This window comes from Lissotriton vulgaris, chromosome 9 (assembly GCF_964263255.1).
Source record: "Lissotriton vulgaris chromosome 9, aLisVul1.2, whole genome shotgun sequence".
Lineage (NCBI taxonomy): Eukaryota > Metazoa > Chordata > Amphibia > Caudata > Salamandridae > Lissotriton > Lissotriton vulgaris.
The window spans coordinates 325,737,028-325,764,385 of record NC_141697.1 but is presented as its reverse complement, the minus strand read 5'-3'; the positions used below and the strand labels follow the sequence as shown (position 1 = coordinate 325,764,385).

The window sequence follows — 27,358 nt, the reverse complement described above, 5'->3', positions numbered from 1 at the left end:
GTGGCCGGAGAAGGAACGGACTCCCCGAGACGGGAAAGGCAGGACTCCAGCACCAGCGCCGACTATCCCCCGACTAGCGCAGCGTGTAGACTGAGAGACTGCTGCGGGCGGTGAGAGCAGCGAGAGAGCAAAAACAGCACCCAATTATAAGCCCTGCAGCGTGTGCCACGCTGCCGGGCGTATATGCACCAAGCGGAGCCCACCCGCAGCACCGTTTGCAGGCTCTAAAAGACTGCCAAGCACAATTAGCAGTATTGCCACCACGTGGTCCAGGGCATTCACCGCAACCTGAGGTATAGCCTGCATAGACCAACTCCGGGGGTCCACACAATACTAAAGAAGAGACGCTCACCACAACGCAGCCCGGGTGCATAGATTGACACAACACGACAGGAGTGTCTGCATCCTCGGCGCCTTCCCCGCGCCGTGCCTGCTTGGACTCCCGGGGTATCTGCGGCGCCACCTACTCACTGGGTCGGACCTCCACGCCACAGAATCACGCGTCCCAGCACCGGCATCTCAAGCAGCAGAGGCCTGCAGCTCCTGGAGGACTGCCGAGGACTTTGGCCTGGGGGCTGCCCCGCCACCTAGTGGCCATCATGCAATAACACACCAATGCACAAAGAATATACTGCAGAACAGGAACAGAGTGACTGACAAGCGCGGAGAGTGCTCATGTAGAGTTCTGGGCTACAGTAGACTCCCAGCAGATGAGGGCAAGCTGGAAAGCGCTCAAAGGACAAAGCAAAGTGCAAGCCAGTGCTACCAGACGCGCAAGTGGTGCCGCACCACCACCGGACTTTAGAGCACAGAGAGTGGCACTGCGCTGCCCAACGCCAGCACCACAGGGCACACACAGTAATGCCAGACTGGCGCAGGAAAGCCACACAGCGACAAGGAAGCCCAACCCAAGAAGCAGCACAGCACAGCACTGCGCAGGATGGCGCAAGGAGTGAAGAAACTCCCCGCACCAGGAGAAGGACGACGGAGCAGTAGCACAGACCACCGGACGAACTGAGCCAAACAGAGACCTACCAAAGGCGAAACGGCACCTGATGGCCACAGGTTGTCGTTGCAACCGCAGGGAAGAAACTGCAGCACCACCACCCGAAGATACAGTGGTCCCAAGACTCCCCACCAGGCAAGTGCGACACAGTGAGGAAGTGCAAAAACCGCAGGGTCCCAGAAAAAAAGCAAGCACACCCCGTGGGGTAACTGGGAGCGACCTGAACACAAAGAGAGTCCAAGGAGCGGTGACGTAACTCTCCTGAGACAGCGAGCGCAGGAAGAGTGTGCGAGAACATTGCCACGCCCGAGGGGCTCAAAATCGCTACACTGCCTTTAAGGGAAAAGGGGAGGACGCAAGAACGCGCCAGGAGTGAAGCAACTCCACCCAGAACACATAAGAGGACGCGCAGCAATTGCGCCCAAGAAAGCAAGAAGCACAGCCATCAGCGCACGAAAAGAAAGACCAGTCACACAGGTCAACGGAGTGGTGACGCAACCCTCCTAAAACACTACACCAACACCAAAGCCGGTACCCCACACCGGAACGCCAGCGAAAGTCACAGGAGCAGTGGCGCAACCCTCCGGACACAGTGAAGCACCCGAAGAGCGGGAACAACAGCGCGCTAAAGCTAAAGCACCGCAAGCAGCAAAGAGCAAGAACCACACACGCACGTCAGGACAGTGCAGCACTGCGCAGGTATGCACCAGGGGTGAAAGGACTCCATGCACAAGGACGTGCAATGAAAGAGTGCTGCAAGATCACTACGCAACCAGAGAAGGCAAAGCAACCAGGCACGGTTAACGCCCAAAGAATATGAAGAGCGCAAACAAAAGTGCGCCAATGCAAAAGCACTGCAACGGAAGCAAATGGCGATCCCAAGGATCACGGACAGCATGAAGACTCACGAAGATGAAGCCGGCCACCCAGCCTGGTCGCAAGGAGAAGAACGCCGACAACCCTGTCTGGTCACCAGGGAGAAGAATCCGACCACCCAGTCTGGTCGCAAGGAAGGGAAATCCGACCATCCAGTCTGGTCGCAAGGTAGGTAAAACAGACCACCCAGTCTGGTCGCAAGGAGGACCAAGTCGCAAGGAAAAAGGGTGACCACCCAGCCTGGTCACAAGGAAGACAAAGCCAGAGAATCGCCTAGAAAGAAAAGTGGAACGACCAGTCAGATGGTCGCCAGCGCAGAGAGACCGGGCAGGAGGTCTATTCCGAAGACAGAAGACGTCCGTGAACCAAATGCCCAAGAGAGTGTCCGGAAGAGGTCCCAAAGAGACGGACGCAACACCTACAAGAACCAGAAGTAACAGGAAGCAAGAAAGTTCGCAACGACCTGTCCAGTCACAGAAGAGAAGAAGACAGTGTCCGAAAGCCAGGACAAGACCAGAGGGAAACAGGCAGAGTGCACGCTGTTTGGAGAAGCCTGGTCAGAAAGACAAAGACAGTAAGGTGACTGCACCGTGTCGCGAAAAGGAAGATGGAGAAGGAGTTGCACGATGCCATGAAGAAAAGAAAAGTGGAAAGGAGTCATGTGACACGACGTGATTAAGAACACCAACATCCCGAAAGGTGTGACAAGTCTACACACCCACCAGAAGAAGAGGTGACATGCACCACAACACTGCGTACAGTGACCCACATGTCCAGGAGAACATTGATAGGAAAAGAACAGGCATCTACTTACAAGTCCTCCGACGACCGTTCGACTACAGGAGAGCACAGGCTGGACCATTGGTGACACCTACCTTTGGGATTGAGAGGAAGATTGGATGCGGAGAGCGCTCAGACGTCCAGCAGAAGGAGAACTGACCACTCCACACCAGCTCGTGGATATCCAAGGGGCAAAGGCCTCAGGGACACCGGTGGCAGAGGGTCCCGATAAGAGAGATGGATCCACCACCGTTTATCCTGCACGTCCTGGGAAGAAAAGGAACTTGTGCGCAAAGGCAAGAGTCAACAGCCACCCTCCAGGTGGAGCCCCGGACTGCGAGGTAGTAATCTCATCGCCTCCTCCATTCACACCCAGACTGTGGAGTTGGAGCAACGCTGCAGAGGACACCCAGCCCAGCGGAAACCTGAAGAAGAGGGCCTCCGGGACATCTCGTGGCAGGAGAACACCTGCGAGAGGGGCGTCTCAGTGAGAGGGATGTCCTTCATCCACTTCCTCCTTTGCAATGTGAAGCCAAGCTGCCTGCAGTGAAGAAACCCGGCGGACTAGTATAAGACAACCTCCATCAAGTCTACCATCTGGTCATCCTGTTCGGCGTCACCCAAAAGCAAGATCTCAAGGGACTGAAGAACACACTGCCATGGCGCAAGTCCAGACGAGCACGCCCACCGAGAACCAGGACGTCGAGCCCAAGAAGACTAATATTTCAGCGTCAAGTTCCACCGGCATCATCTAGCAAGCAGCTGAAGAGACTCTTTCTAAAGCTAGGACATTGCATATTTTTATATTTTTCTCCCACAGGTTCGGACTTTGCTTTATCTCAACTTTTATTAAAGTTTGGGAGAAATGTAGTGTCCTGCTGGACACGTTCTAGGTGTTCACTATGTAACCCCACACTTTACACCCACCCACCACTGGTGTCACGGGTCACGTGACCCAGTCAATAAAGAGGGCGGAGCGCAGGTGCTCTGGGCCCATTAACTAGCCAACTATCCTGGTGTCCGTGTCTGATTACTAATACATAATGTGGGCCTAGCGCCCAACATTACATTTATGTTCTTCTGTCTCACCACAGACTGAACACAAAATATTTTTTGTTACTGCAAAAAATGGTCTCTATAACCCAAACTGGTGGCCTGCGTCCCCTCAAAACAGGGACACCTGAAGTCCCAGATATATTTCAGCTTTATTGGGCCTCATTCATGAATTGTTGCATGAACCCACCATAGAAGTTAAAATTAGATTATGAATCATGGGAACAGACCCCTGGTGGATAGAATCATTAAGTATTCCTGCTATCCGATGCCTAAGAATGCATGTTTGACAAATGAAGGAGGAGGACATTACAAATCCAGGACATTGCTGATGTTGCTGTTTGCGTGCAACCGTTTTAACCTGGAGACACCTCAGGGGTTGAAACGCAAGCTGCAAGTCCAGTTTTGAGCGATGGGGTGATAGAAGGGTAAGTTGTTATGGCTAAGACCACTTTAAAATCATCCCAATGTTTTGAAATCTTGCTTTCAAAATAGTACTGCAGGCCTTTGAAGTGTGGAGAAGCCGCCTCCATGGCCATCATTTTGATTTGTGTCCTCTTACATTAAACACTGTATCTACTTTATTTTATGGTTCCCATTTTCCAAAGCAAACCAATACTCATTCGATCAGAAGAAATGCACTTCTTGTGGCTTTCCAAAATCATTGTTTGCTGAAAGCTATATCAGAAATTGGAACTCCCTTCACCTGTGATGTGTTCAGAAACTTCTTGGCCTAAAGCCTGAATGGCTAATGCTGTGTTCACTCCTGCCTCCTCATTATATACTCAGGTGTTGCACAAAGTGGAAGTAAGTGCAAGCAGTGGCCCACAAATCAGGGACTTGGCTTGAGGCTGAAGCTTAAGGGGTGGGTTGCAGATTTAGACATGTGTGCATATTATGCCAGTTGATAATCAAGGATTATAATGCGGTTCCTCACTGGAAGGGGCCTGAACCTCTAAGAGGGCTTATTCCAAGAGACGAAGGCATACATGTAAAATAAAGCTGCCTTTGGAGTGATTCGAGTACTCCAAGGGTGAGGAATCTGGACGTAATCCAGACAAAAGCCTACCGAACAATGTTTTCGCTCCCATCCTATACATCGCCCGCCCAACTCAGGCTGGAATTTGGACTACAAAAACAAGCTCTTGCAAGACAGGGAGCTTACATCATCTGTTGCCACAAACTTCGTTCTGCTATTACTAACACTTTAAATGAGCTGTTATGGCAAGACATTCAAAGAAGGGACGCATCTCAGGCAAGATCTTACCTGAAGACAGCCTTGGGGACTACCAAACTAACTGCGATCTGGGATTTGCAACTCGGCCACAAAGCATTTAAAAAACTGGTCTGGAAAACAGTCAAAACTCTTTCACTACTAGAGGATAAAGAGTCATTCGCTAAAAGAAACCATGCATGGATGACCATAAACACATATAAATCCCTGACACCTCAACCATACTTCAGCCAGGGTTATCCCAAGACAATAAAACTGAAGTTTCTGAAATACAGACTAGGGGTCTTGCCTACCAGAGAGCATTTGCCACCATGGCTAAGGAGCAATGGCCACGAACCCTGCACCTTCTGCAAAACAGAGAAGGGCGACATACTTCATATGACCTGCCTCTGCCAAGAGTTCAGGCCAGCACGCCAGCTGTTCCTAAAGGACCAACTTAGACAGATAGGAACTCGCACTAGAAGGCAAGCAGTACTGGCTTGTCTTAACCCTGCAAACACAAAACTGAACTGCAGGTATGTAAAGTTCCTTGCGCTAATTGAGCAGAAACTGCCAAAAAAACATTACACAGCATATAGACACTAATTTGAACTTAATGACACCTGCTCTTACCCAAAAGTAACGCATCTGGAAATTTGTATTGGGCTTTTACTGTTTGCTCTTTTAATGACGTTTTAAAGACACAACTTCTTTTATGATATTTAATCTGTTTTGTAAAATGTTTGCACTGGTTTTAATTAACTATGCATAATAAAATTACCTTACCTTACCTTACCTTACCTGAGTACTCCAAGGGTGAGAAATCTTGGTAAACACCCACCCTCCTACCCCTTGTTTAGAGTAAGTTTTCTGTTCATTGCTTGTGAGGCACCAACCCCACTGCTTTTTGCTGTTATATGAACTACTTGCATATTTCTTGTAACTGATCTCATTGTTGAATTGTGTTTGCTTTTTCCTCTTGTAATCAGATGTGCTCCCCTACATCTTATTGATTTTTTATGACATAGCCTGGCTGTTTTTTTATGCTGCGTTGAGAATTGATTTTATATTTCTTTCCGTGGCTGTGCTAGTTCGCTGTGTTCACTTGCTTTTTGATTCTGCGTTTTTTATGAATATCTAATTAATGCCGTTTATTTGCATATCTGTCTATGCTGCATATTTATTTCATGCCCCGGATATTTGTAGCTGTGTATTTCTTCTCCTCTAGAGAGCACACATCTTATTTGTGAAGGGTAGAATGATTGCAGGTCTGTCTTGTGCTTTCATATGAATTCACTCAACGCTGTGCAATTTGTCAGGCAGACGTGGTGTCGTAGAAACTTGGTGACACTGTCATGGATTGATTTAATTGAAAAAAGATGCATGCTTCTTTACATCATGTAAGCTTTGGTATTCAACTCGTTGTACTGCTTATAAACTAGCTGAACTTTCCTATCTCGGTTGTTTTCTGATTCTTAATTGACAAAGTAACATTTCTTGTCATATTCGCATAAATCACATTAAATGTTATGCTCTGTACAGTGTTTACGGCCCTAAGTCCCTGATAGGTGGGTGGAGGGCGGTTGGGGGAAAAGATGCATAAAACGAAACTAGACGAGCAGACTGGAACATCCAAGATAGATGCAATCAGGAACAGGCTTTATGAGCAGAACAGTCTTTCCAATACAGCTCGTATCTAAAAACACAGAGCAATTTTACATTGTGAGTGTAAAGCATAGGCCTTCGACAAGCTGCTAGAGATGGAGGAAGGAGGTTTACGTAGGGGAACCCTACAATCAACAATACGTATTCTAATATAGCCCTGTGCTGCTAGAGCCTTGAATTCACTTACTCTTGCACAATCAACTGGTTCCAGCAGGGGCGGCCTTAGGCATGTGCAAGCTGTGCACCTGCACAGGGCCACCAGACCCCAGGGGCCACCTCGCCAATATATATCCTTAATATAATAATCCTCTGAGGATGGATACATATTTGCGTGGCTGCCCCTGGCAGGGATTTGGCGGCCTCCGGCTCCGTTACACTTCCAAACACCCTGAACCCGCCCCCTCTTCACTGGCCTCCGCGCTCCGCCCCGTCCCCCTACCTACGCTCCCTGCCCAGGGCGGCCATGAGCCTAGAGTCGCCCCTAGTTCCAGGACCTCACATCTTTTCTATTTACTTCTTATTTTGTCCAGGCATCCTCCTAGAACTTGCCTTCATTGGCTGTGAGTGCTGGGAGGCATAAAGCAGCAAACATGGTGACATCAGAGGTGGCAGGGTGCTGCTTTTCCAGGGATATATTGGGCAGGATAGGACGTTGAGCTAGAGTGAGTAGTGTTTTGGTAATGCATCTTAGCTGGGTTTGAGGGAGATGTGTGAGTGACATTTACACATATGAGGAGTAAAGCATCAGGTAAATAGACGGACGGTGTATGAAAGGAAGAGTGGTGGATACATATTGAGGAGCAGACAAAACACTAAAAGCCAATCTAGGGAAAGGACTCGGGCACTAAACACACAATCTAAAGAAACATTTCATCTCCCCTATAGGGACTTGTGGGAAATTGGATCGATCTCAGGATTTAGAAAAAACAGAGGCCTACGACGAACTCTGCAGGAAAAAGGAGAGATTTCTACAAATAAATGGGTCTCCTAATTGTCATTATTCTACCTATATAAGATTAGGGCAGCATAGTGTTCTTTTACACTCATAGCTTGCGTATCCGAAATTGAGGAGAGTAGTTATTGTTTTTGGATGGCAGGAGTGGTGAGGATGAAGGGGCAGAGGATAAAGCTCCACATAACATTTATTTGATGCACTTTTGTCTCCTGTTTTGCATTCAGGAGGAGGACTGGTCGGACGGAAAGGAAGCATTGGTTCCGGGGCCAAATGTGACACTATGATGTGTGCTGTGTATGGCTGGACCGAGGAGATGTCCTTCTCTGGGACCGCAACAGGAGACATTTGTATCTGGAGGGATTTGTTTCTCATTAAAACTGTTAAAGCCCATGACGGACCCGTTTTCAGCATGCATGCCTTGGAGAAAGTAAGTATCAAGAAGTGGGTCTTCAAGCTGACAGCTGTAAAAACCAGGTATAATGGCATTGTGCACTACCTCCATGCTGGGCAAGTGAATGATAAGCTTATCAATGTTTTTGTGTATTATTTTTTCTGTAGGGCTACTATTATCCTATTACTGCTTCAAGAACACTTCTCTAAAGTAATGTATTCCTCTTGGTTGCTTAGAATGGGGATGGGGTCCACAATTATGAAAGTTGGATCGCACCATTAAAGAGCTTTTCCCCTAGAAAGAAAGGGAAGAGATAACATTAACCTGACTTGGAAAAAAACACATTAGCATCTTGGATCTGGTCTTTGATGTCTAAATGTGGCAATTGGTTTCAGTTGATATACATTTTCTTGTGTTATTTATAGCCCTGTGCCCAAAAACCTAAATAGCTCAGTTCTTCAAAAACCTGTAGAATACAAGACAATAAAGTGGAATATATTTAGATCTGGTTAAGTTTAATTTCCACTAAGGCGTATCACTTTTATTTACTCTGTGTTTTTAATCCTTGAAAGACTTTTCCCTGCATATTATGCTACTGTAACAAAGATTATTTGAGGAACATAGTTATGATGAAATACTAGTGATGAAAATATGTACAATTAATTAACTAATTAATTAATTTTGGGTTTCTAACGCGCTAGAATCGACTCCCGAAGGAGTATCTCTGCGCAATAGACCGCTGGGGAATTGAAATGTTTAATAACTAAACAAGTTGTCTGTATTAAAAATAAAGTGTTTGTATGGGCGCATCAACACACAAAATATGAAGGAAAATTATGGCAGGCTTTGGTGTGTAATGCAAGTCTTTTTTTTGTTTCATAGAAAGGAAATAGAAATAGGTCTTAAGACTATTTAGCCCCTCAAACAGTGCCACACTAAGATCAACACTGAAATAGAGCATAGGAATCCTTGTTCCACGCCAGGAGAATGCAAGATCAGGGAATAGTGGAAGGAGGTAGTTTTATCCCCCTCACCCTTTTACAAACACTAGGTGAAATAAAACATTAGAAATCGCTTTTGAAACATACAGTTCGTAAAACAGACTTGGGTGCAAATGGAGTGTTCGCTAAAAGTACATAATATCCCATATCCTTTCAGTACAACAACAATCATCGTCCACCACCATTCCCAGTCTCTGTAGATGTCTGTTAAGCACTCCAAAAAAGAATTCAAGTGTAGCCGTAATGTTGACACCTTCAAACCTAATTTGTTAATCTTACTATTTTCCTTTTTTTTTTCATTACTATTTGCCGCGAAAGGTGGCTTCCAACTGCATTTAAAGGCTGGGGAGTGAGAGGGAAAAAGAGCATCGAGAGCAGTACTTTCTGTGAGGATGTGTAAAGGGATAACATGCTTGAGTAATTGCCCTTGTGTGATCAGGACTACACCTCCACAAGGCGTAATTCCCATCTTGTCAAGAGACAGCAACTTCAAGGAAGTCGACCGTAGAATATTGTCAGCTTTTTTTTTTTTTAGATAGTTGGGTTTTCAGCACTCTGAGTTTGCTTGCTGTGCCACTTGGAACAATGATGGGATTTCATGGGGACAGTGACGTGGTCAGAGCCTAAGATGTGGTAAAGATTGGAGTTCTGAACCCGTTGCAGTATGGAGATGTTTTTCCGTGTGATTCCCACGGGCATGGTGTTACAGTAGTGAAGTGCAGACATCACACCCTAAATTGACGGACTACTCTGAGAAAGGAGTGGGGTGCGGTTGATAGTATACAATCTTTGACAGTGTTGACTTGATGAATGGAGGACAGATCCACGTGAAACATGATTCCACAGTGGCAGATCTGTGCTCCAGGTGTCAGTTAGAACTAATACATGGAGGTATTTTAAAATGAAATGAGGTGGGAGCCTCTCTGATGGTTTGATAGACCACACCCATATTTCATAACCTTAAGGAACATCAGTTGGCCTAGATACAGTACTGGAAGTGTCTTAGTCTGCCAGAAACTAGTTGGTGTTTACCGGGGTGCTCCTTGACCTTAAAGCATGTCAGTTTGAAAATCATGGACGTGTGGTTGTGGAGTTCCCATTGATCAGTAGGATCTGTAGGTTTGTGGACAAGATAAACTTTTGGTGAGGTGCCTTGACTGATTCTATTGACCCACAATAGTATATGTTGGCCTAGAGACCAGCTAGCTCACAGTGCCACCATAAGCCTCCCTAACCTAAACCGGAATCGAATTGTCTCTGGCAACCACTGAACATGGCAATCCTGTCCCCTCCGGGATCGTGGTTACAGATATAAAAACCCTTTTGCTCAGTAACTCATGCTCTCTTGTTTTCAGAGAAGTATACAGAATAAACAATGGGACATTCTTCAATATGTTTATTGAACCAACATTACTTTTGTGTAGAATAAATGTGCTTCAATAATCAGTAGACAGAAGCATATGAAAGCGATTACAAGCACCAAAATGGTAAATAGCAGGTATAGTTCTACCATGGTGCAAAGAACAGCGTACATATGCAGGCATATAGAACAAGGTGGTAATCTGCTGTACTCCTACTATATAATCCCTACCCTACGTGCATCTAGGGTGTGTGTGTGTATAGCCAAGAATCCCCCCACAGGATGATCCAACCCCATTAGCTGGCTGGATAGAATGTAGGACCCCGTCTTGGTCACAAACTGGATCCCCCTCACAGAGATGTTCCGCAGCTGCTTGGCAAAGCATAAGCATACAGGGACCTCTCGATGTCAGCAGAAGTATCTCCTCTGGCTAATCCCCGGAAATGCTCATTTATTTATAATGAAAAGCATCCTTGCGATGTATGTACAGATTAGTATTGTTATGGATTGCAGATAGCCCTGTCGCCCTGTGGATGAAGATATAACGACATTGTACAACGAGTGTAAAGGCCTTGGACTCAGTGTACGAGGCATCCTGATAATGTTGCGCAAAGCAGTTTCAGAGAAACGAATCAAACATTGTCATGCATGCAAATATGTGCAAAAGGTTACAGTAAAATGTTATTCTGCAGAAAGAGAACAATGTAAGAAAATGTGCAGCGTTGCTACATGGCCCTAACTTAGGCACAATAGAGTGAAGGGTGAGTTGGCTGCTAATGAATATATCTCAATGGCGATAGATATAAACTGTATTTGCAACATGACCTACTGCTTGAGGAACCCGTCTTTGAAGTCAGTGGATGGAGAGTAGTAAGAAGCTATGTTCATTAAGGACAAGAAACCGGTCTAAAAATATTTGAATTATGACTGCTCCCCCCTGCCTTCTGTTGATATATTTAGGCACTGAAGCAGGATGTGGTGAGTCCCAGTGTTGAATGTGGTAGAGAAATGGACCACAGTTCTGTGGACCACATTGAGGACTGTCGCAGTTGAGTTGGATAATACTACATGCAGAGAGCTGGTTTCTGATGTGTAGTGGTTCATCTCTTATTGATGATGGTGGATTCTATGCCACTGCACAGAGAAACACAAGTCCTCCAGATTAATGACCCCAAATAGTTTTTACAGCATTAGGAAGAAACTGCCTTGTGCTCTGCACAAATGGTCTCACTTGCTTTTTTATACACAGCTAGTTAATTCTGTCCACATTAATTAGAAGGATATAACCCAGTCCTAATTACAAGTTATCAATTACACATCAAGTCGCAGATGGAGATGAAGAAGCTCAGCCATTCGTGTAATTACAGATGGCTCTGCAGCTTTTGTTCTGAGCTGGCTGAGGTCAGTGCAGGACAAATCCCTGTATAGATTTTTCCTGGTATTAACAAAATGAAGGAAAGACAATTAAACAGTATTCAATAATGAGTTCTGTGCTTTTGGAACATACAAACCTTAAAGCCAAATTAAACCATATATTTTTCTTAAAATTGTGAGTTTGTTTCGTTATTTCAAGAGATTTCTGAGTAGCAATGCCCATTGTTCATATTACCTTCTTTATTTGGTCTGTCTAATATCAAGTGTATTTGTTTCTTGCAGGGCTTTGTGACTGGAGGGAAGGACGGAGTTGTCGCATTGTGGGATGACTCTTTTGAAAGATGCCTCAAAACCTATGCCATTAAGAGAGGTGCCTTGGCCCCCGGCTCTAAAGGTGATTGGTTCTTGTTTATTATAATGTGGTAGTCCAGAAGGCATGTTTTAATAGTTTATTGAAAGAAAGTCTTGATTCTATTAGGGACTAGGGCAATAATTATGTGTTGACATTGTTTTTCTTCTAAGTGCAGCCATTTCAGAACAAAAGACCACATTTCCCATGCATCCTGGTGAAAACGCCAACTACAGCTACATTCACAAATAGTTGCAGAGTCTCTGAATAAATCAACCCTTCTTCCTGTTGTCTATCTGCTAAGCGGTGTTGTCACAACATGATCCCGAGACTGAGTTTCACAGCTTCCATCATGTAGCTTATTATACATGAATCCTTTCAGAACTAAAATATATCATACAATCTAGATTATGGAATAATTAGCACTTAAATAAGTCTTCTCTGATAATAGACATGTTGTGGAAAAGGGTTACTGTGTGAACGGGCCATCAGAAGCTATTGTATCTGACTTTCATGAAATATGCAAATCCTCTGCACCCCTAATGGACTTTATTCTTATCCAGATTCAACTTTCTTATTACTATACCATAGAACCTTATTTCGATCACAATGGACCATAAAAGTATAAACAAACTAAAAAGTACAACAGATAAATACATTAAAATACAATTTTAAATATGTCAATTGATAAAATGTCAGTTTAAAAACAATAAAAAAACACTAAAATTCATAGCATGATCACTGCTGTGTATGACTATAAAAATCACAAATAAGACCTATATCTATATAATATCTGAACGCAGCGCCTCACACACAATAAAAATTCTTGTCAAAGATCTGTGACAGACTGTATGAGTTTTGATCGCTTTATCCACAAAGCTTTCAGAAACATGGCCACACAGGAAACTAAAATCTGACTTAGGTCACTCTGCAGTATTCTAATAGTTTCCGGGAGCACCCTACAACCCAGGTTTTTGCACAGAGGAACAATCCACTTTGCACGAAAATGCTTATAAAAAGGGCAAAAGAACAAAATATGGATGAGTGTTTCAGAACACTCCTCACAGCCTGGACACAGATCATTACATTGGGACTTATCCTGGTGCCATTGACTGGTAAATGACTTTAAGGGTAGGATACCTTACCTAAATTGGAGATAAAGTTTCCTTGCTAGTGGAGGGGCAATTTCATTAATAGTGCCTTCATAGGCGGCCATTGGTTTCTGGCCAATGAAAGACACAGATAAAGAACACTTGCACTGCCGGACATTATTAACTGCCATTTTCTTTTTACCAAAAGGCCCAGAAATAGACATAGCAAGGCACATGCACTTAGACAATAAACTGAAGACTAAGACATACCACCTCTCAGTGCATAATTTGTGTGTAAAACAAAGATTCTTCCGATTTGTTTGAATTGGCAAAGACACACCAAGATATTCATATTCAGCAAAGGATTTTAAAGGAACCCAGCAGGAGGGCATTAGATGGAGGGTAGCTAGATCGAGGAGAAGCTCTTTCATCACTGCAAATCTATACAAATGATCATGAAATATTGCATTGACTGTCCAGTAGCAGGACACACAAGACTGGAAGATGTTGTAGATGATCATTTGCTATTTTTAGTGGCCTTGTCTTATATAATCAATAGAGGAATACATACAGAAATGCACCATTTGCCTGCAAGCAAAGGCTTCACACAAACCTACAGCAGGATTATTGTTACCGCTACCCACTCCAACGTAGCCTTGAAGTGTAATTACAATATATTTTATCTTAGCGCTACTTCCTTTTAATAGATACATAACCTTGTTGTTAGTAGTGCATTACTTCACCATAATGGGACATTTTCCTCCACTATAGACGAGGGCCAGACGATGGCACTGATCCTGCTAGACTTAAGCGCAGCATTCGACACTGTAGCACATTCCACCTTGCTACAGTGTCTGAATGGAGGAGGGGTGACAGGAGCTGCGCTTGGTTGGATCAAGTCCTTCCTCTCTGAGAGGTGCTTTCAAGTCAGACTGGGTGAGTGCTATTCCAGGGAGATCGAGCTGGGCCAGGGCGTACCTCAGGGTTCGTCCCTGAGCCCAACTCTATTTAACATCTACGTCTCCCCCCTGGCGGCCATCGTGGAGGGATATGGCCTCCGCCTGGTGTCCTACGCCGATGACACGCAGTTGGTCATCTCCCTATCGCGCGCGCCCGGTCTTGCGGCAGACATCTTCAGGAACTGCATGAAAGACCTTGCTGCCTGGATGTCTGCCAACTGTTTAAAGTTGAACGGGAGCAAAACCGAGGTGCTCGTGGTGGGGGGTGTACCGTCGGCGTGGTCGTCGGCGTGGTGGCCACCCTGTCTGGGGGAGGTCCCTGCTCCCTGCCGTGAGCCCAGGAACCTGGGCGTGTGGCTTGACAAGGACCTCACCTTTGGCCCACATGTCGGTCGGGTGGCGGGGGTATGCTTCAGTGTTCTGAGAGCCCTCAGGAAAGTATTAGATCTGCTTCCCATTTCTGCTCGTCAGACGCTGGTGCATGCCTTGGTCACCTCCCGACTCGACTATGGGAACCTGCTCTATCTGGGGGCCACAGGCAGGGTCATCGGCCGCCTGCAGGTTCTTCAAAACGCGGCAGCGCGGCTGATCCTCAGACTCCCTAGGAGGTCATCCGCCAAGCCAGCCTTGCGGGCGCTCCATTGGCTCCCCATCGAGAGGAGGGTGAAATTTAAGGCCCTTGCCACCTGCCATCGTATCTTGAACGGCAAAGCACCTCTTCCGCTCCAGAGCCTAGTAGCCTATTACGAGCCTACACGCAGTCTCCGGTCCTCGCAGACCGGGCTGTTAAAAGTTCCAAGAATATCTAAAGCTCGTATGGGAGGCAGATCCTTCAGATACCTTGCTCCCAAGTGCTGGAATGATCTTCCACTGGAACTTCGGCTTGAACCTTCCGAAATCCAGTTTAGAAAAAAACTTAAAACGCATCTTTTTCAGTAGATAGCTTGGTTGGGAGGAGGGGGGACAGTCACTCCACTTGTCATAGCTCGGGGACACGCCAGTGGCGTAACCAGGCGCTTAATAAATGTCCAATAATAATATAGAAGCTTGCCACTGAAATTGAACTAGCAGGTATTCTCCTGGTACATATCCTCTCTACATGGCTTCTGGGAAAGCATCAGAACTGGCAGAGAAACTAACTCGTTTGACAGCTCTCTATTGGAAAAAAAACTGATGAGAAGAATCAGAACCAGGCACTTTTAAGTCTACCAGCTATCACCCTCAAACTGATGGATAGAAAGAATGTCTGAATCAATCCATTGAGCAAAATTGGAGATGTATTTTGATGAGACAATCAGGATGTCTAGTACTAAAGGAGTGCACTTGGAGATTGTGAGTACAAAAGCTCACCCCACTCGTATTCAGAAAGATTGCCCTTCTGCTCATATGGATTCCATCTGCAGATGTGGTCCTTCATGATAACTACTTCCCTGGTTTTCTCAGGGACAATCCTTCTAAAAGAACCTCATACCATGCAACATTTTGCTCATCAATACCTTCTGCAAGCCAGAGCACAATATAAATGTTTTCCAGATCATAACTGGAGTAAAGTGCCTTCATATAAAAAAATTGGGCCGGTGCAGTTGTCTACAAAACACCTAACAATTCTTGGGTCACATGCAAAGTTCATGCCTCGTTTTGTAGATTCTGTTTCTATACCAGGGAAGGTGGCAGTTCAGCAGTTCAACTTGAACTTTCCTAAGATTGGAATATCCACCCAGTATTTCATGTATCTGCAGATAAGGCCACTACCTCAAGGTAGTAAGCATTCCTCCAGTCTTCATAGACTGCTCTACAAAAAATGAGTTGGAGGAACTTGTTGATTCACATATATATCAAGATAAACTGCAATATCAGGTAGCGTGGAGGGACTATGATAAATCTGAGAGATCATGAGAACCTGCAGACTTTGCCCATGCTCCTCGACTGGCGAGTTTCATATGCGCTTCAGTTATAAACCTGGTCAGATACTTATTCGGGGGGAGCTGGAGGTATGTCCTTTAGTGGGGGAAGTGGTGTCAGGATCCATGCCTAGCACAGACAGGAAATCAGACAGGAAGTCAGGCCTGAAAATTGTGGAGAAAGGGGCAGTGGAAACTAAAGAGACTCTGAAAACTAGACTGCTAACTGATAGGTACACTTAGACACTACCTTCCTAGTTACTGGTATACTTCCTCTGCCAGTATTTAGGGCCAGTGTAGCATGGTACCAAAACAGAAAAGGCCTGTCCTTCAAGACACTCCTATTTTTCAGCTAGGCTGCAGGATCTATATGGGTATGTGCATAACCTTGTCACTCCCCCTTTCCTTGTTGTATCAAAGATCTTTAGTTCCTGCGCAAGTGTCACTCTTTGTCACAGTACAGACAAGATAAGATAAAAACTGCCAAAATACCATCACCCATCCCACAAAAATTGTGGAGAAAGAGAGTGAGCACCTCACGGTAGAACCACCAATGGGGGTTATCTGGATAGCAAATTCCTCTGCCAGTATTTAGGGCCAGTGTAGCATGGTGCCTGTCAACTTGCCATTCGTTGTTGTGGCTCTCTGCTTTCTACCAGTTTGCACTCATTTATTCGTCCCTCATGTTTGTCGCTTTTTTTACCTTCCTGGTTCTCTTACGTTAGTTTACCCTTCAGTTCATCGCTCTTATTGTGTATTTGGTTGTGCTTGATAACCTTGAGTAATCTTCATTCTCTTACCTCATGGCGGGTCTGATTTGTGGTGTTGTCCTGAGGTTCCCATCTGGTATTTGAGTATGCTGGGGCTCATAATAGTAACAAATAACCACAGTCGGTTGTGGTCTGTCCAACATCTGAGCCTGTGTGGTTAGTCGGAGCGCAGTGGGCAGATGGACCGACTGACGCCTTTGGCAGACTTAAGGAGCCCATCGGAACATGGGTCTGACTGTAATCCCTACAATGAGGGTGGTGCCTGCAGGGGCACCGCCATAAGGGATGCAACTGCCATGTAAAGGTAGGCAGAAAGGGACTTTGCACACATCCTGGCACATGGTGCATGGATGTGCACAAAATGCATTTGTCAAGTGTCACTTGTGCTGTGGCCCTTTTCCTGAGCTGCAGCACAGACGCACTAAAAAACAGCATTTTATGACCGCCTGCACAGCAGTCGTAGCCTAATGGGCAACGCGGAACTGCCCTCTCGTTGTTGGATGGTTTCTCCATCTAAATGATGGCAGTCAGACGCTTGTCCGACCACCATCGTAATTAGGCCCATAGAGCAATGCATGCCCACAGAATCCGAAAAAGGTGCAGGATAAGTGGCAAAAGTGTGCCTTGGAGACTGTCACGGAAGCAGAATGGAATAAAGTGTGCATGGAAATCAAAGTGATATAGAGCAATGCATGCTTCAAACCTGTTCATAAGAATGTTCATGCTACCTATTTCCTAACTCAAATACACAAAATTTATCCTGGGTGGTCTTCTAACTGCCCATAATGCCTTGAAGGGGAAGCCAACGTTATCCATATCACCTGGAGTTGTCGGATTATACAAGTCCTTTGGGAGAATATTTTGAGTGAGCTTGGGTGGAGTAGGGGGTGCTTGGTGCTTCCCAAGTCTAAACACTTTTCTCAGACTCAGAACAAAAAACAAAAAAGGGAAGATGAACAGAAATGTACAATTTACATTGTTAGGCATGGTTCTGACAAAACGAAGAGTTGCTATACACTGGCTTTTAGCCAGACCTCCAACAGTCAATAGTTGGATCAAGGATATAGGGGAGGGGGTCACTGCAGAAAAAGATTCAATGAAAATGTTAGGAGGGATGAAAAATTAGCGTAACATTTACAGTATGGGCCCAGAAGATTACATTTTAAGCATGCCTGTGTGACTGCAAAAGGTAGAATGCATGAGACTTGGGGAATTATTGAATGGGAGGATGGGGACAAATTGAATACAATGACATAGAGATGACTTAAAAAAAAGTAGAGCTCACTCGAGATAATGCTGGGATGTGCATGGCTGGCAGAGAGGAAACCATTGGACGTAGTATCACTTTTGGCGCAGGGAGAACAATCCCTCCTGGCAGATTAATCAAATGCAGTCTACCTGTAGGCGAGGTTTATGGTGCATGGGAAAGTCAGATAGGTGGCATTCATTCCTGGGAACCTTAAAGGCTGACTACAGGATAGACAGTGAGATAACTGGACTAAAAGTGCATGTTTTATTAGTTTAAAATGATTTGAGGTTGTTTGGTGGTATGTAACACATGGCATTTGTTTTGCAAAATATGATTGGTAATGTCTTGGATGAAAAGGGAAACGTTTGATATACACTATTACATATAAATATAAAATTAGTAAAAATATATTTTAAAAAGTGCCAGGTACTGTTTGGGCCTTTTTAGAAAACTGTGACAAAGTTTACATTTGCAATACAACTTAATCTTGTAACTTCAATGGGGCATATTTTCATTTCTTTAATCTTTTAAACCCCTCAACCGATTTTATTAATTTCTGTTTTATTTTTCTCATTATGATGTTCTCTTTTTACTTAAACCTGGTGTCAAAGATGAGCCAATGTTATTCCTGATGATTTCTGAATTCTCCTGTTTCGGTATAGTGGAAACCTAGTCACAGATTGCATGAAGGACATGACAGCTACCTCCAACAGCAGCCATATAAATTTCCCCAAAAGTTCAATCTTCTGTTGCTCGAAGTTCATGTTTGCAGTCATAAAGTGTAGGAACTGTATGTAGAGAAGGTTTTGGGTGTGAGGAGGTAGAGGGTGTTCGGCAATGAGTATCTTGCTATGATAGCTATTGGTTACGTTGCTCAGAGCCTGTTGAAGGGGAACATTTGTGGAGATGTCTACAGAAACAGCCCGGTTTGAGGATTTTTCTTAAGTTTAGCATCTTATATATGGTGTGAGGAATATGTTCCATCACTTTACGGTTTCTAAAGAGAAAGGAGAAACTTATTGTTCCAGTGCTTAGGATTGGCAAAGGCAGTATGCAGTTGCTGGTGAAAGACTATTGTTCAAGGAGGTATTTAACCAACTTTGATTGTAGGTATTCAAGATCATCCCTGTATATTTCTCTGTTGACAATGTAGTGAACATTGAAACATATGAGGCACTTGATAAAAAGCTAATGTAAGTCAAAATGTGGTGTGGTCGGTGGTCCGAGTGCATAGTAATTTGCCCACTGTGCTTTGGGCAAGGTGCAGCAATGAACCGAGAAGGATGGCAGCGCAGGGTCAAGGCCGTTGAGACACTCAGGTTGAGAAAGCACATGCAGGATCCCACCAAATATTTATTTGGGAAAGCCAGTGATGTTAACCTTGATTAAGATGATGTTGCTTGGTGTTTGATTCCTTAATTATGGAATTGATTTGACAATGAGAGAGGCTTTATACGATTGATATTGTTCCATAGCTCGTGCATGTGAATCAGAATGTTTTGATGATGGGAGATAGCCGACAGATACATGTGTTGAAAAGAAAGTGGCAACATTGAAACCCTGGGTACTCCAGTGGTCATTGGACTGGCTGTTGAGTGGAATCAAGTTAGCGTCTGTGCAGAACTGGACTAAAACAGCCTTAAAGTAGGCTTTGATGTTTAGGTTACATTTGCAAGTATTTGATATGTCCCAAGTTTTATGAGTGTGCCTTTTACCCCCACTCTCAGTGCTTATTTTGAGCCGGTGATTTCTGGTGCTTGACACCGGCACTTAATTCCCAACATCGGCGCTTGTAACAGCTGCCACAAGGGGGCTTTGTCTGGCTAATTTGGAGCTGAAGACAACAACAGGTAATTATTCATTCAGTAAATATTAAAAATGACTATTACCTGCTGCCCAATCCATTCTTATAGCTTTTGGGGCCTGAAATAGTCTGAATTGTCACACTTGAAAGAGTGTGATGGTTAGTATTTGTGTTGTTACTATCATTGGCAGCATGGCAGAGGCAATGTGTTGGGCAAGCTGCAGTGGCCTCCTGACAAGAGCCCGGGCACTTATATTTTTTTTCTACATCTTAACCAACTTAAGCACTGCCCTCTTTGCTAGATACCTATAAACAGCACATTTATGCTAAATGGAATGGACTTCATGGTCTAGTGACATACATTATAGCCAGGGAATGAACAGAATCATCAGTACAGCAAAATGCAATTACTACAATGCCTTATCCACTGTGTGTCTTTGTACTCCCAATTGAATGAGATTGCGTGTAAATAAGTGTAAGGTCTTAACCATGCAGTTTACAATGTTCACAAAGGCCATAGCATAACATGGTCCTTTGTTAAATTTCTCCTTCAAGACAACATATAGTCACCTTCTTCTATATAGCAGAGAAGTTACACTGAGTCAGGGTAGACACCAGGGGTGTGTCCTATCTATGTTTTTGTTTCTCTTTGCCTTCAACTCACTCATACATCTTCTAAATAAATCACATAATATTAAAGGCTTTTGTTTTATCGCAGCCTTCTTTAAAACTGCGGCATAGACTGATGACATTCTAATATTCAGAGCACACAGAAGACGCAATCCTTGAAATAATAGATAACATTAATCAATTCTCTAAAGCAGTGGTTTTTAACCTTTTAACTTCTGTGGACTCCCACTTCATCATTACTGGAATTTGGGCACCCTCACTGAATTATGATTGGAATCTGGAAACCCCCACTGAGTCATTACTGGAAGCAAAGGACCCAGGATTAAGGAATTTTAATTATTTGAACCTTAAAGCAATACTCAAAAATACAGAAACGCACTCAAACAAAGAAACAAATGATGCATTTACAGTGCTCCCAGGAATCAATTTCGGGACAGCAAGTTATTTTTTTGCTATGAGTTTCAAATTCATCACATTTATGAAAAATTCTAAAATATTCAACTTTAGATTTTGTTACTTTATATAAACTTTATTAATCTCTTAATATAATTTCATTTTCTAAAGCAGTCGCGTATCCCCTGGGTAGTTGTCGTGGACCCTCTTGGATCCCTGGGCCACAGGTTAACAACAACTGCTCTAAAGTAGCTGGGTATTGTCTAAACAAAAATAAAACAGATGTTTTACATTTAAATCTGCTTTGCCTTCTTTTGTCACTAAAATAACTCTGTACTTCTCTGGGAACCTAATTACATTACTGAGGAGTTTTGTTTCTGCAGTGATCTGGATGAATCAGTAAACTACAATGAACAAAAACAATTGAGAACATTAAAGATCATTTGACCTCTTGGTCCCCAAGTACATATTGTGGTGGGACAAGGCAGAAAACTTTAAAAATTATTAGCACACCACTTAATAATTTTATTTCTACTATGATACCCATTCAGTTATCGAAATCCTTCTTCTCTACAATTGGCAAGAGTATGCAACAATTGTTAAGGAGCAACAAAAAAGTGAGACTATTGTAAAAAAAAAAAGTTCAACTAAATTACTTAGAGAGTGGCTTCAAATTTCCGAATTGGTTTAATTATCAAATGGCCTTTCAAACTGTTCAAGGAGCCCTTTGGCTCATAGAAGAGTGTATACTTCATCATCATTGGCTACATATTGAACAACCAGTTTGTTGCCCCTTTTAGATTTCCTCTATTCTAAAAAGTTCCTATTTTGATACTTCACATTCCAAAACCAGTAATATTGGATACAATTAAAGCTTTAAGAATAGTGGTCAGAAAAATGTCAGTTCCAGTATCTCAATCAATATTCCTCTCTCTTTGGAATACAAATTTTAAAAAAAGAGTAAATTCCTCATCTCTGGGTCCAAAATAGGCAAAGTAAAGGGATCTGTCTAAACATATATAACTATGTAGCTTTTCAGGTTCGCTTTGATTTTCAGAACTCCAATCAAAATACATCCCTAAAACATGCCTTCATGTGTTCTTGAACATAAAGGCAAACATTTCCAAACTAGGTCCTCTCAAAGAGAGAACTATTTCACCAACTTAAATCTTAGTGTTCATCAGGTCATTTGACATCAAAGATTTACAAATTCATCAATATTTATGCATCCAAATTCCACCCCCAATTCAAGTTGAATGGGCTAAGAAATTTATTAGATTAGACAAAAAATCATCGTCAGATGTGACTTGGAATTTAAGCTCTAATAAGGTTTTACGTCATAAATCGGGCACTCTTTAATTCAAACAAAATTAGTGTTGATACATCCTGTATACTGTACCCCAGTCCGATTTTAAAATTACAATTTACAGACACAGACAAGTGCTGGAACTATAAAGCTACATGTTTAGATCCAGAACATTTGTTCCATGTTTTTTTCACAAATTAAACCATATTGGGATGGAATAACATGCAAACTCCCAAGTATAGTCAAATCCACTGCTAAACAAGATTTTCCAACTGTTGTCTTGAGTCCACGGCTGATCCATGCAGCTTTTCACCTACTTAAAACTGATATATTCTTCCTTAATCTTATTTTGACCATGGCAATCAAACTAATTCTTAGAGAATGGAAATCAGCCAACCATATCTCCTCCAGTTCTTTGTGGTCCTGGGTCACTTATATCATAAGGTTCATAACTCCCAAGATTCCCTCTCAGGCAACCCCAACATTTCTCAGAAGATCTGGCGTTCTCTTGATGATTTTATCACAAATATTCCTTTGGAATAGGATGGTCAATGTGGGTTGATTAGCACTGCCTACATGATACTCTATTCTAATCAGCACAGAGATGATTTAAAGGATAAACCAACTGGCTCCTGTCCTCTTCAAGATTTCTTTTCAGTACAAATTCTCTCCTTCAGATGCATCAATTACTCTAACCTATTTCCAACCCGGATCTCATCTTTTATTCAATGGTTACTTATTCTACACTTACTTTTATAACACTATGGGGTCCATTACGATGTCGGGCGGTTTGCCTCCGCCAGGCTGGCGGTGGCCACCGCCGGCCTGGCGGAGGCAAACCGCCCGACATTGCAAGCCCAAATCCCCCCGCCATATTAGGATGGCGGAGGGGAAGGTGGCGGTGCAAAATACCGCCCGCCTGTTTTCCGCCAAGGTCGCCTAGCGGCCGGGGCAGAAAACGAGTAACATGGAGGCGGTGTCTGTTAGACACCACCCGCAATATTACCATGGGCATTGTTAGATGCCTTTCCGCGGCGGCGCTGCCGCCAAGGAAAGGCTTGTGGTCTGCACTCTGGGGGCCCCCTGCGGGCCCCCAGAGTGAAGTACAGGTGGGGGGGTGCACATGGGGGGTACCTGTGGTACCCCCCTTCATTTTCATTTGCAAAGCGGCAGGCACCGCGCATTGCCTGCCGCTTTGCAAATGAAAATGTGAAAGTGCATTTTCAGCACTGTGGCGGGCGGTGCAGAGAGCACCGCCCGCCACAATGCTGAAAATAAGGATGTGCCCGCCACTGTGGCGGGCACATCCTAATGGCACCCCCGGGACCCCCGCCCTTATGGCGGGCGGTCCCGATTTACGATAGGATGACGGGCGGGCAAAGTCCGCCCGTCATCCTAATGGACCCCTATATTCTTATAAACCAGAGACCTAGGTAATCTGTTAGATGCCATCCATGTCTACTGGGATGTATCTCTTGACCATCTCATTGTTAACATGATATGTACTAAGAGTCTCCACCACATAACTGATTATTTGTATTTGCACGATTGTTGAAGTATTGTCAGTATGCTTGGGGCATTGTCTACCAACCGTGAGCAGAGGTGGCCAAACCGGTTCTCTGTAACAATCACGCTTGAGACTCAATTTTGTCGTATGGTGACCCCTCCAACTACAAGAATTGACGTGCATGAACTGGCACCACCGGTACTACTACTAAATGTGGCACTACTCAGTGGGTAATTGGTGTACATGACTGACTGATATTTGGTATAATCATACATTTTAAAATCGGTCAGGTCTAAAATCTAACTTTTGTAGTTCAGTGCCACAGTCTAAATAAATACGTATTCTTTTATTCTTTCACCGTCCATGACACCCTTGCACTGAATTAAATGAGATTTTGACTGCACTGTATATAATTCTCCTGATCACTTCATGCAACAATAATTCTAATCAGGGCATTACACAATGAGGTTCCAATCAGACCACAACTCTTGCCTTGTAGCCCATCTTATCAAGCAGGTAATGTTCCTGTGCTCTGTCCAGCTTCTCAAGTTACCACTCCACCAATCATAATTCTAATCAGGTGAACTCAATACTGCAAACAAGTTTGAAAAGCTATTGACTCTACTGCACACAAACGTATCTGACTTAAATAAACCGCCTGCAAAAGGGGTTAAGATTGTGTGCTATGAAGAAAACATATTCAGGGTTTTTTGTCTATGTACACAATTGCCACCTTCTGGCTTCTGCTGACAGGATCCTGGAGCAATGAGCTAAAACCTTTATAAGTTTGTTTGCTTTGAACATCTTTCCAAACCTTTTGAAAACACCTTTGCTTGAATTCTCCACAGACAGCACTGCATTTTCTTTCTAAAAAATATTTTTTTCATTCACAAAATGCCACCCCTGTTTGTGAAGTGTCCCATGTGTGGAAGATTCAAAGCTTAAACACATCCTTGCACAGTCTGTATTATGTACCTTCCTGAATCTCATCAACCAAGTTCTGTGAATTGTGTTAAGTCTTTAGGAGGACTTTAAAGGACAGGGAGAAGATAAGGCTACATAGGCTTCAAGAGGACCAGCACTTTGTGATACTATACGAGTCGGGCTGACCGCCAGACCAATGTGCCTCATATCACCTGATCTCCAAGAATGAGTGATGTCTTTTAAACACAGAGATCACACTTTGTCAAGGTTCTGGCTAAGAAGGTCCTCCAGATGCTGATGCATCCAGTTCATCCAGATCAATGTGGCTTTATCCCACCTAACAGTATGAGACACTGAATGTTCAAAATTCACATAGCCCTTGCACATTCTCAGTCCTTGCAATGTTCCAGTGTCTGACTGCTTATCAATTTCAGAAAAGCCTTTTGATTGTCTGGACTGGACATTCCTTGAAGGGGTGCTGCTGAAACTGGAGTTTGATCCTAGGTTCATATCAGATGTCCGAACCACAAGCCCAGGTTCAAGTGAATGAGCCCTCTTGCCTAAGTTTCCAATTTGGCAAAGGCACCAGACAGATTTCCCCTTTTTACCACAGTGATTTGCTCGGACTATAGATTCACTGATGATGTGGTTTCGGTATGATGCCCAGTCCTGGGGCTTTGACTAGGGGGTGGTGATAGAGGAAAATATGTTGCATAAACTAAGGCTCTGGCTTAGTTCTACAAGGTTTGACTTTCGCACCCATAGGTCCCTGAACTTGGTTCATCATACCAACGCTTTAGCATGAAAGTCCAAATTGTTGTATCCTCACACAACCCCTCTCAACATACCTGTTGATGTGGTGGCTGTGCTTTCTAGGTTACTAACAGTCCCTTGTAGGGGGTCGGGATGCAGTGGTAATTCAAATCTAATATTGTACTTTAAACTATCACACACAAAAGTACTACACTTAGAGAAGATTTATATATATTTATAAGTATTAATTTCAACAGCTTTATCCTGTTGCTTAGCACATAAGTAATAACTACACATAATTTTATTAAAAGCACTGATGCTTGTCACTAAGAGCGAGAATCATATGAACTTTTCCAACATGGTTGGAAGGTCATGGGGCAACCTAGCATCCTAAAGTCTACGGCTGTGCACTCTGCTATGAGAGCATGGAGTAATTAACTTGCATAGTTAACTTGCACCTAGAGTTTCTTAGGATTCATAACACTGCATACCTGTTCACAGCAAAGGAAACTGTGGTTATACAAAATATACTTTTTCAGTCTCATCCATCCATTGCAGGACTCATCTCATTCAGATTCTTGAGGCTTATGGGGAAGCATCCGGTCTCTGAGTTTTTTGGTACAAATTATTCCTGGTCCCCTTGAAAGGCAACAGCACTGGCGAGAATTAGCAGTTGTGTGTGCTCATACGTCGTCTCAGTTTCCAATACTTAGAAACATATATTGACCTAAAGCCTGGTTTGACTCAGAGCTCTAACTTGCGACCACTACTGTTCAAAGCTCTGAATGATCTAAACAAGTGGTCCACGTGACTACTTATCATTCTAGACAAGGTTGCCCTGTTCAAAATGATGGTCCTCCGTGAGTGCTTTAAGTTCTACAGAACTTCCTATTGCTTTTTTGCAGTGCTGGGTCCTCCTCAAACTGACATCCAGAATATGTGCGTGGAACCAATCCACTTGAATAGCTTTCGATAAATGTGTGCAGTCCACATTCAATGGTGGGCTGGCCATAGCAGATGTGCGTCTCTACTATTGGCTGGCACAAACCCTAGATTCTGAATAACTGGCTGAATGGTGGATTTGAGGATCTCACTTTCCAAGGGGAAGTGGCACTGCTTGGTCAAGACAATATCTTGCAACTTCTATATGGCACACCTATCTCACAGGCCCTCCAGGAGGTTATCAGGTGCTCCTGCTGGACTTAAGGTCAGCTCGGTCGTGGGTTAGATGGGACCGTGAGTGAACCCTAGAGACCACTGCATAGCACATTCTGAGCGACTCATGGTATTTCATAGCTGGGACCCTGTTGGAATATTGACGGTGAGGGATGTATGGGGATGGGCACAAATTAAGTCTTTCCAAGAGCTTCAAGCGGAATTTGATTTACAAAATTCCTAGTTCTATTGTCATCTACCATTGTGCCATGCTCTCTCATGCCAGCAGGAGTCTCTCCCTGTTTTTCCCTATCATAGTCCACTCGGGGCAAAGGTACTTATGGGTCCTTTAGGGAAGGGGGGATTTTTCAAATTTATAAATCACTGGTTATCAATTCCACTAATCTCATGTTGGGACTGAGGGCACCCTGGGAAGGGTGTCTAGGCCCACTAGATGATCGTGACTGGAAACATTCCTGGGTGGCCCCACATTCCTTTGTCATTTCAGTGAAATTGCACCTTATTCAACTTAAATACTTCCCTCTTAACCTACCATATGCACTGGCAGCAGGCCCACAGACTACCTGAACCAAAATGTTAACATTGCACCGAAGCTAATGGGGATCTCTTCCATATGGTGTGGGGTCTACCCAGGTATATTGAGGTACTGGCAAAGAATTTTCACCACTATGTCAGGAGTCCTTGGCAGATTGATAGACCTTTTGCCACAACTTGCTCTTTTAGGGCTCCTTGAAGATCTGGGTGGAGCCCGTGGTGATTACAGCCTGGTGTGGATTGGCAATGTGATTGGGAAATGAGATTTTGCCAGACAATGGAACTTTGTAGGTCCTCCCTCCTTAGCTGACTGGCGTTCTGGAAACAGTTAGAGCCCA

At 44.0% G+C, this 27,358-nt stretch overlaps 1 protein-coding gene across 1 annotated transcript in view; it reads left to right on the top strand.

Moving 5' to 3' along the window:
- The window catches only part of EML5 (EMAP like 5), a 1,453,541-nt gene that overhangs the window by 849,988 nt on the left and 576,195 nt on the right, over positions 1–27,358 (top strand). Inside the window, exons 18-19 of the mRNA XM_086936634.1 lie at positions 7,773–7,975; positions 11,957–12,068. Coding sequence (XP_086792760.1) covers positions 7,773–7,975; positions 11,957–12,068 — 315 coding nt within the window. The remainder of the gene's footprint in view (positions 1–7,772; positions 7,976–11,956; positions 12,069–27,358) is intronic.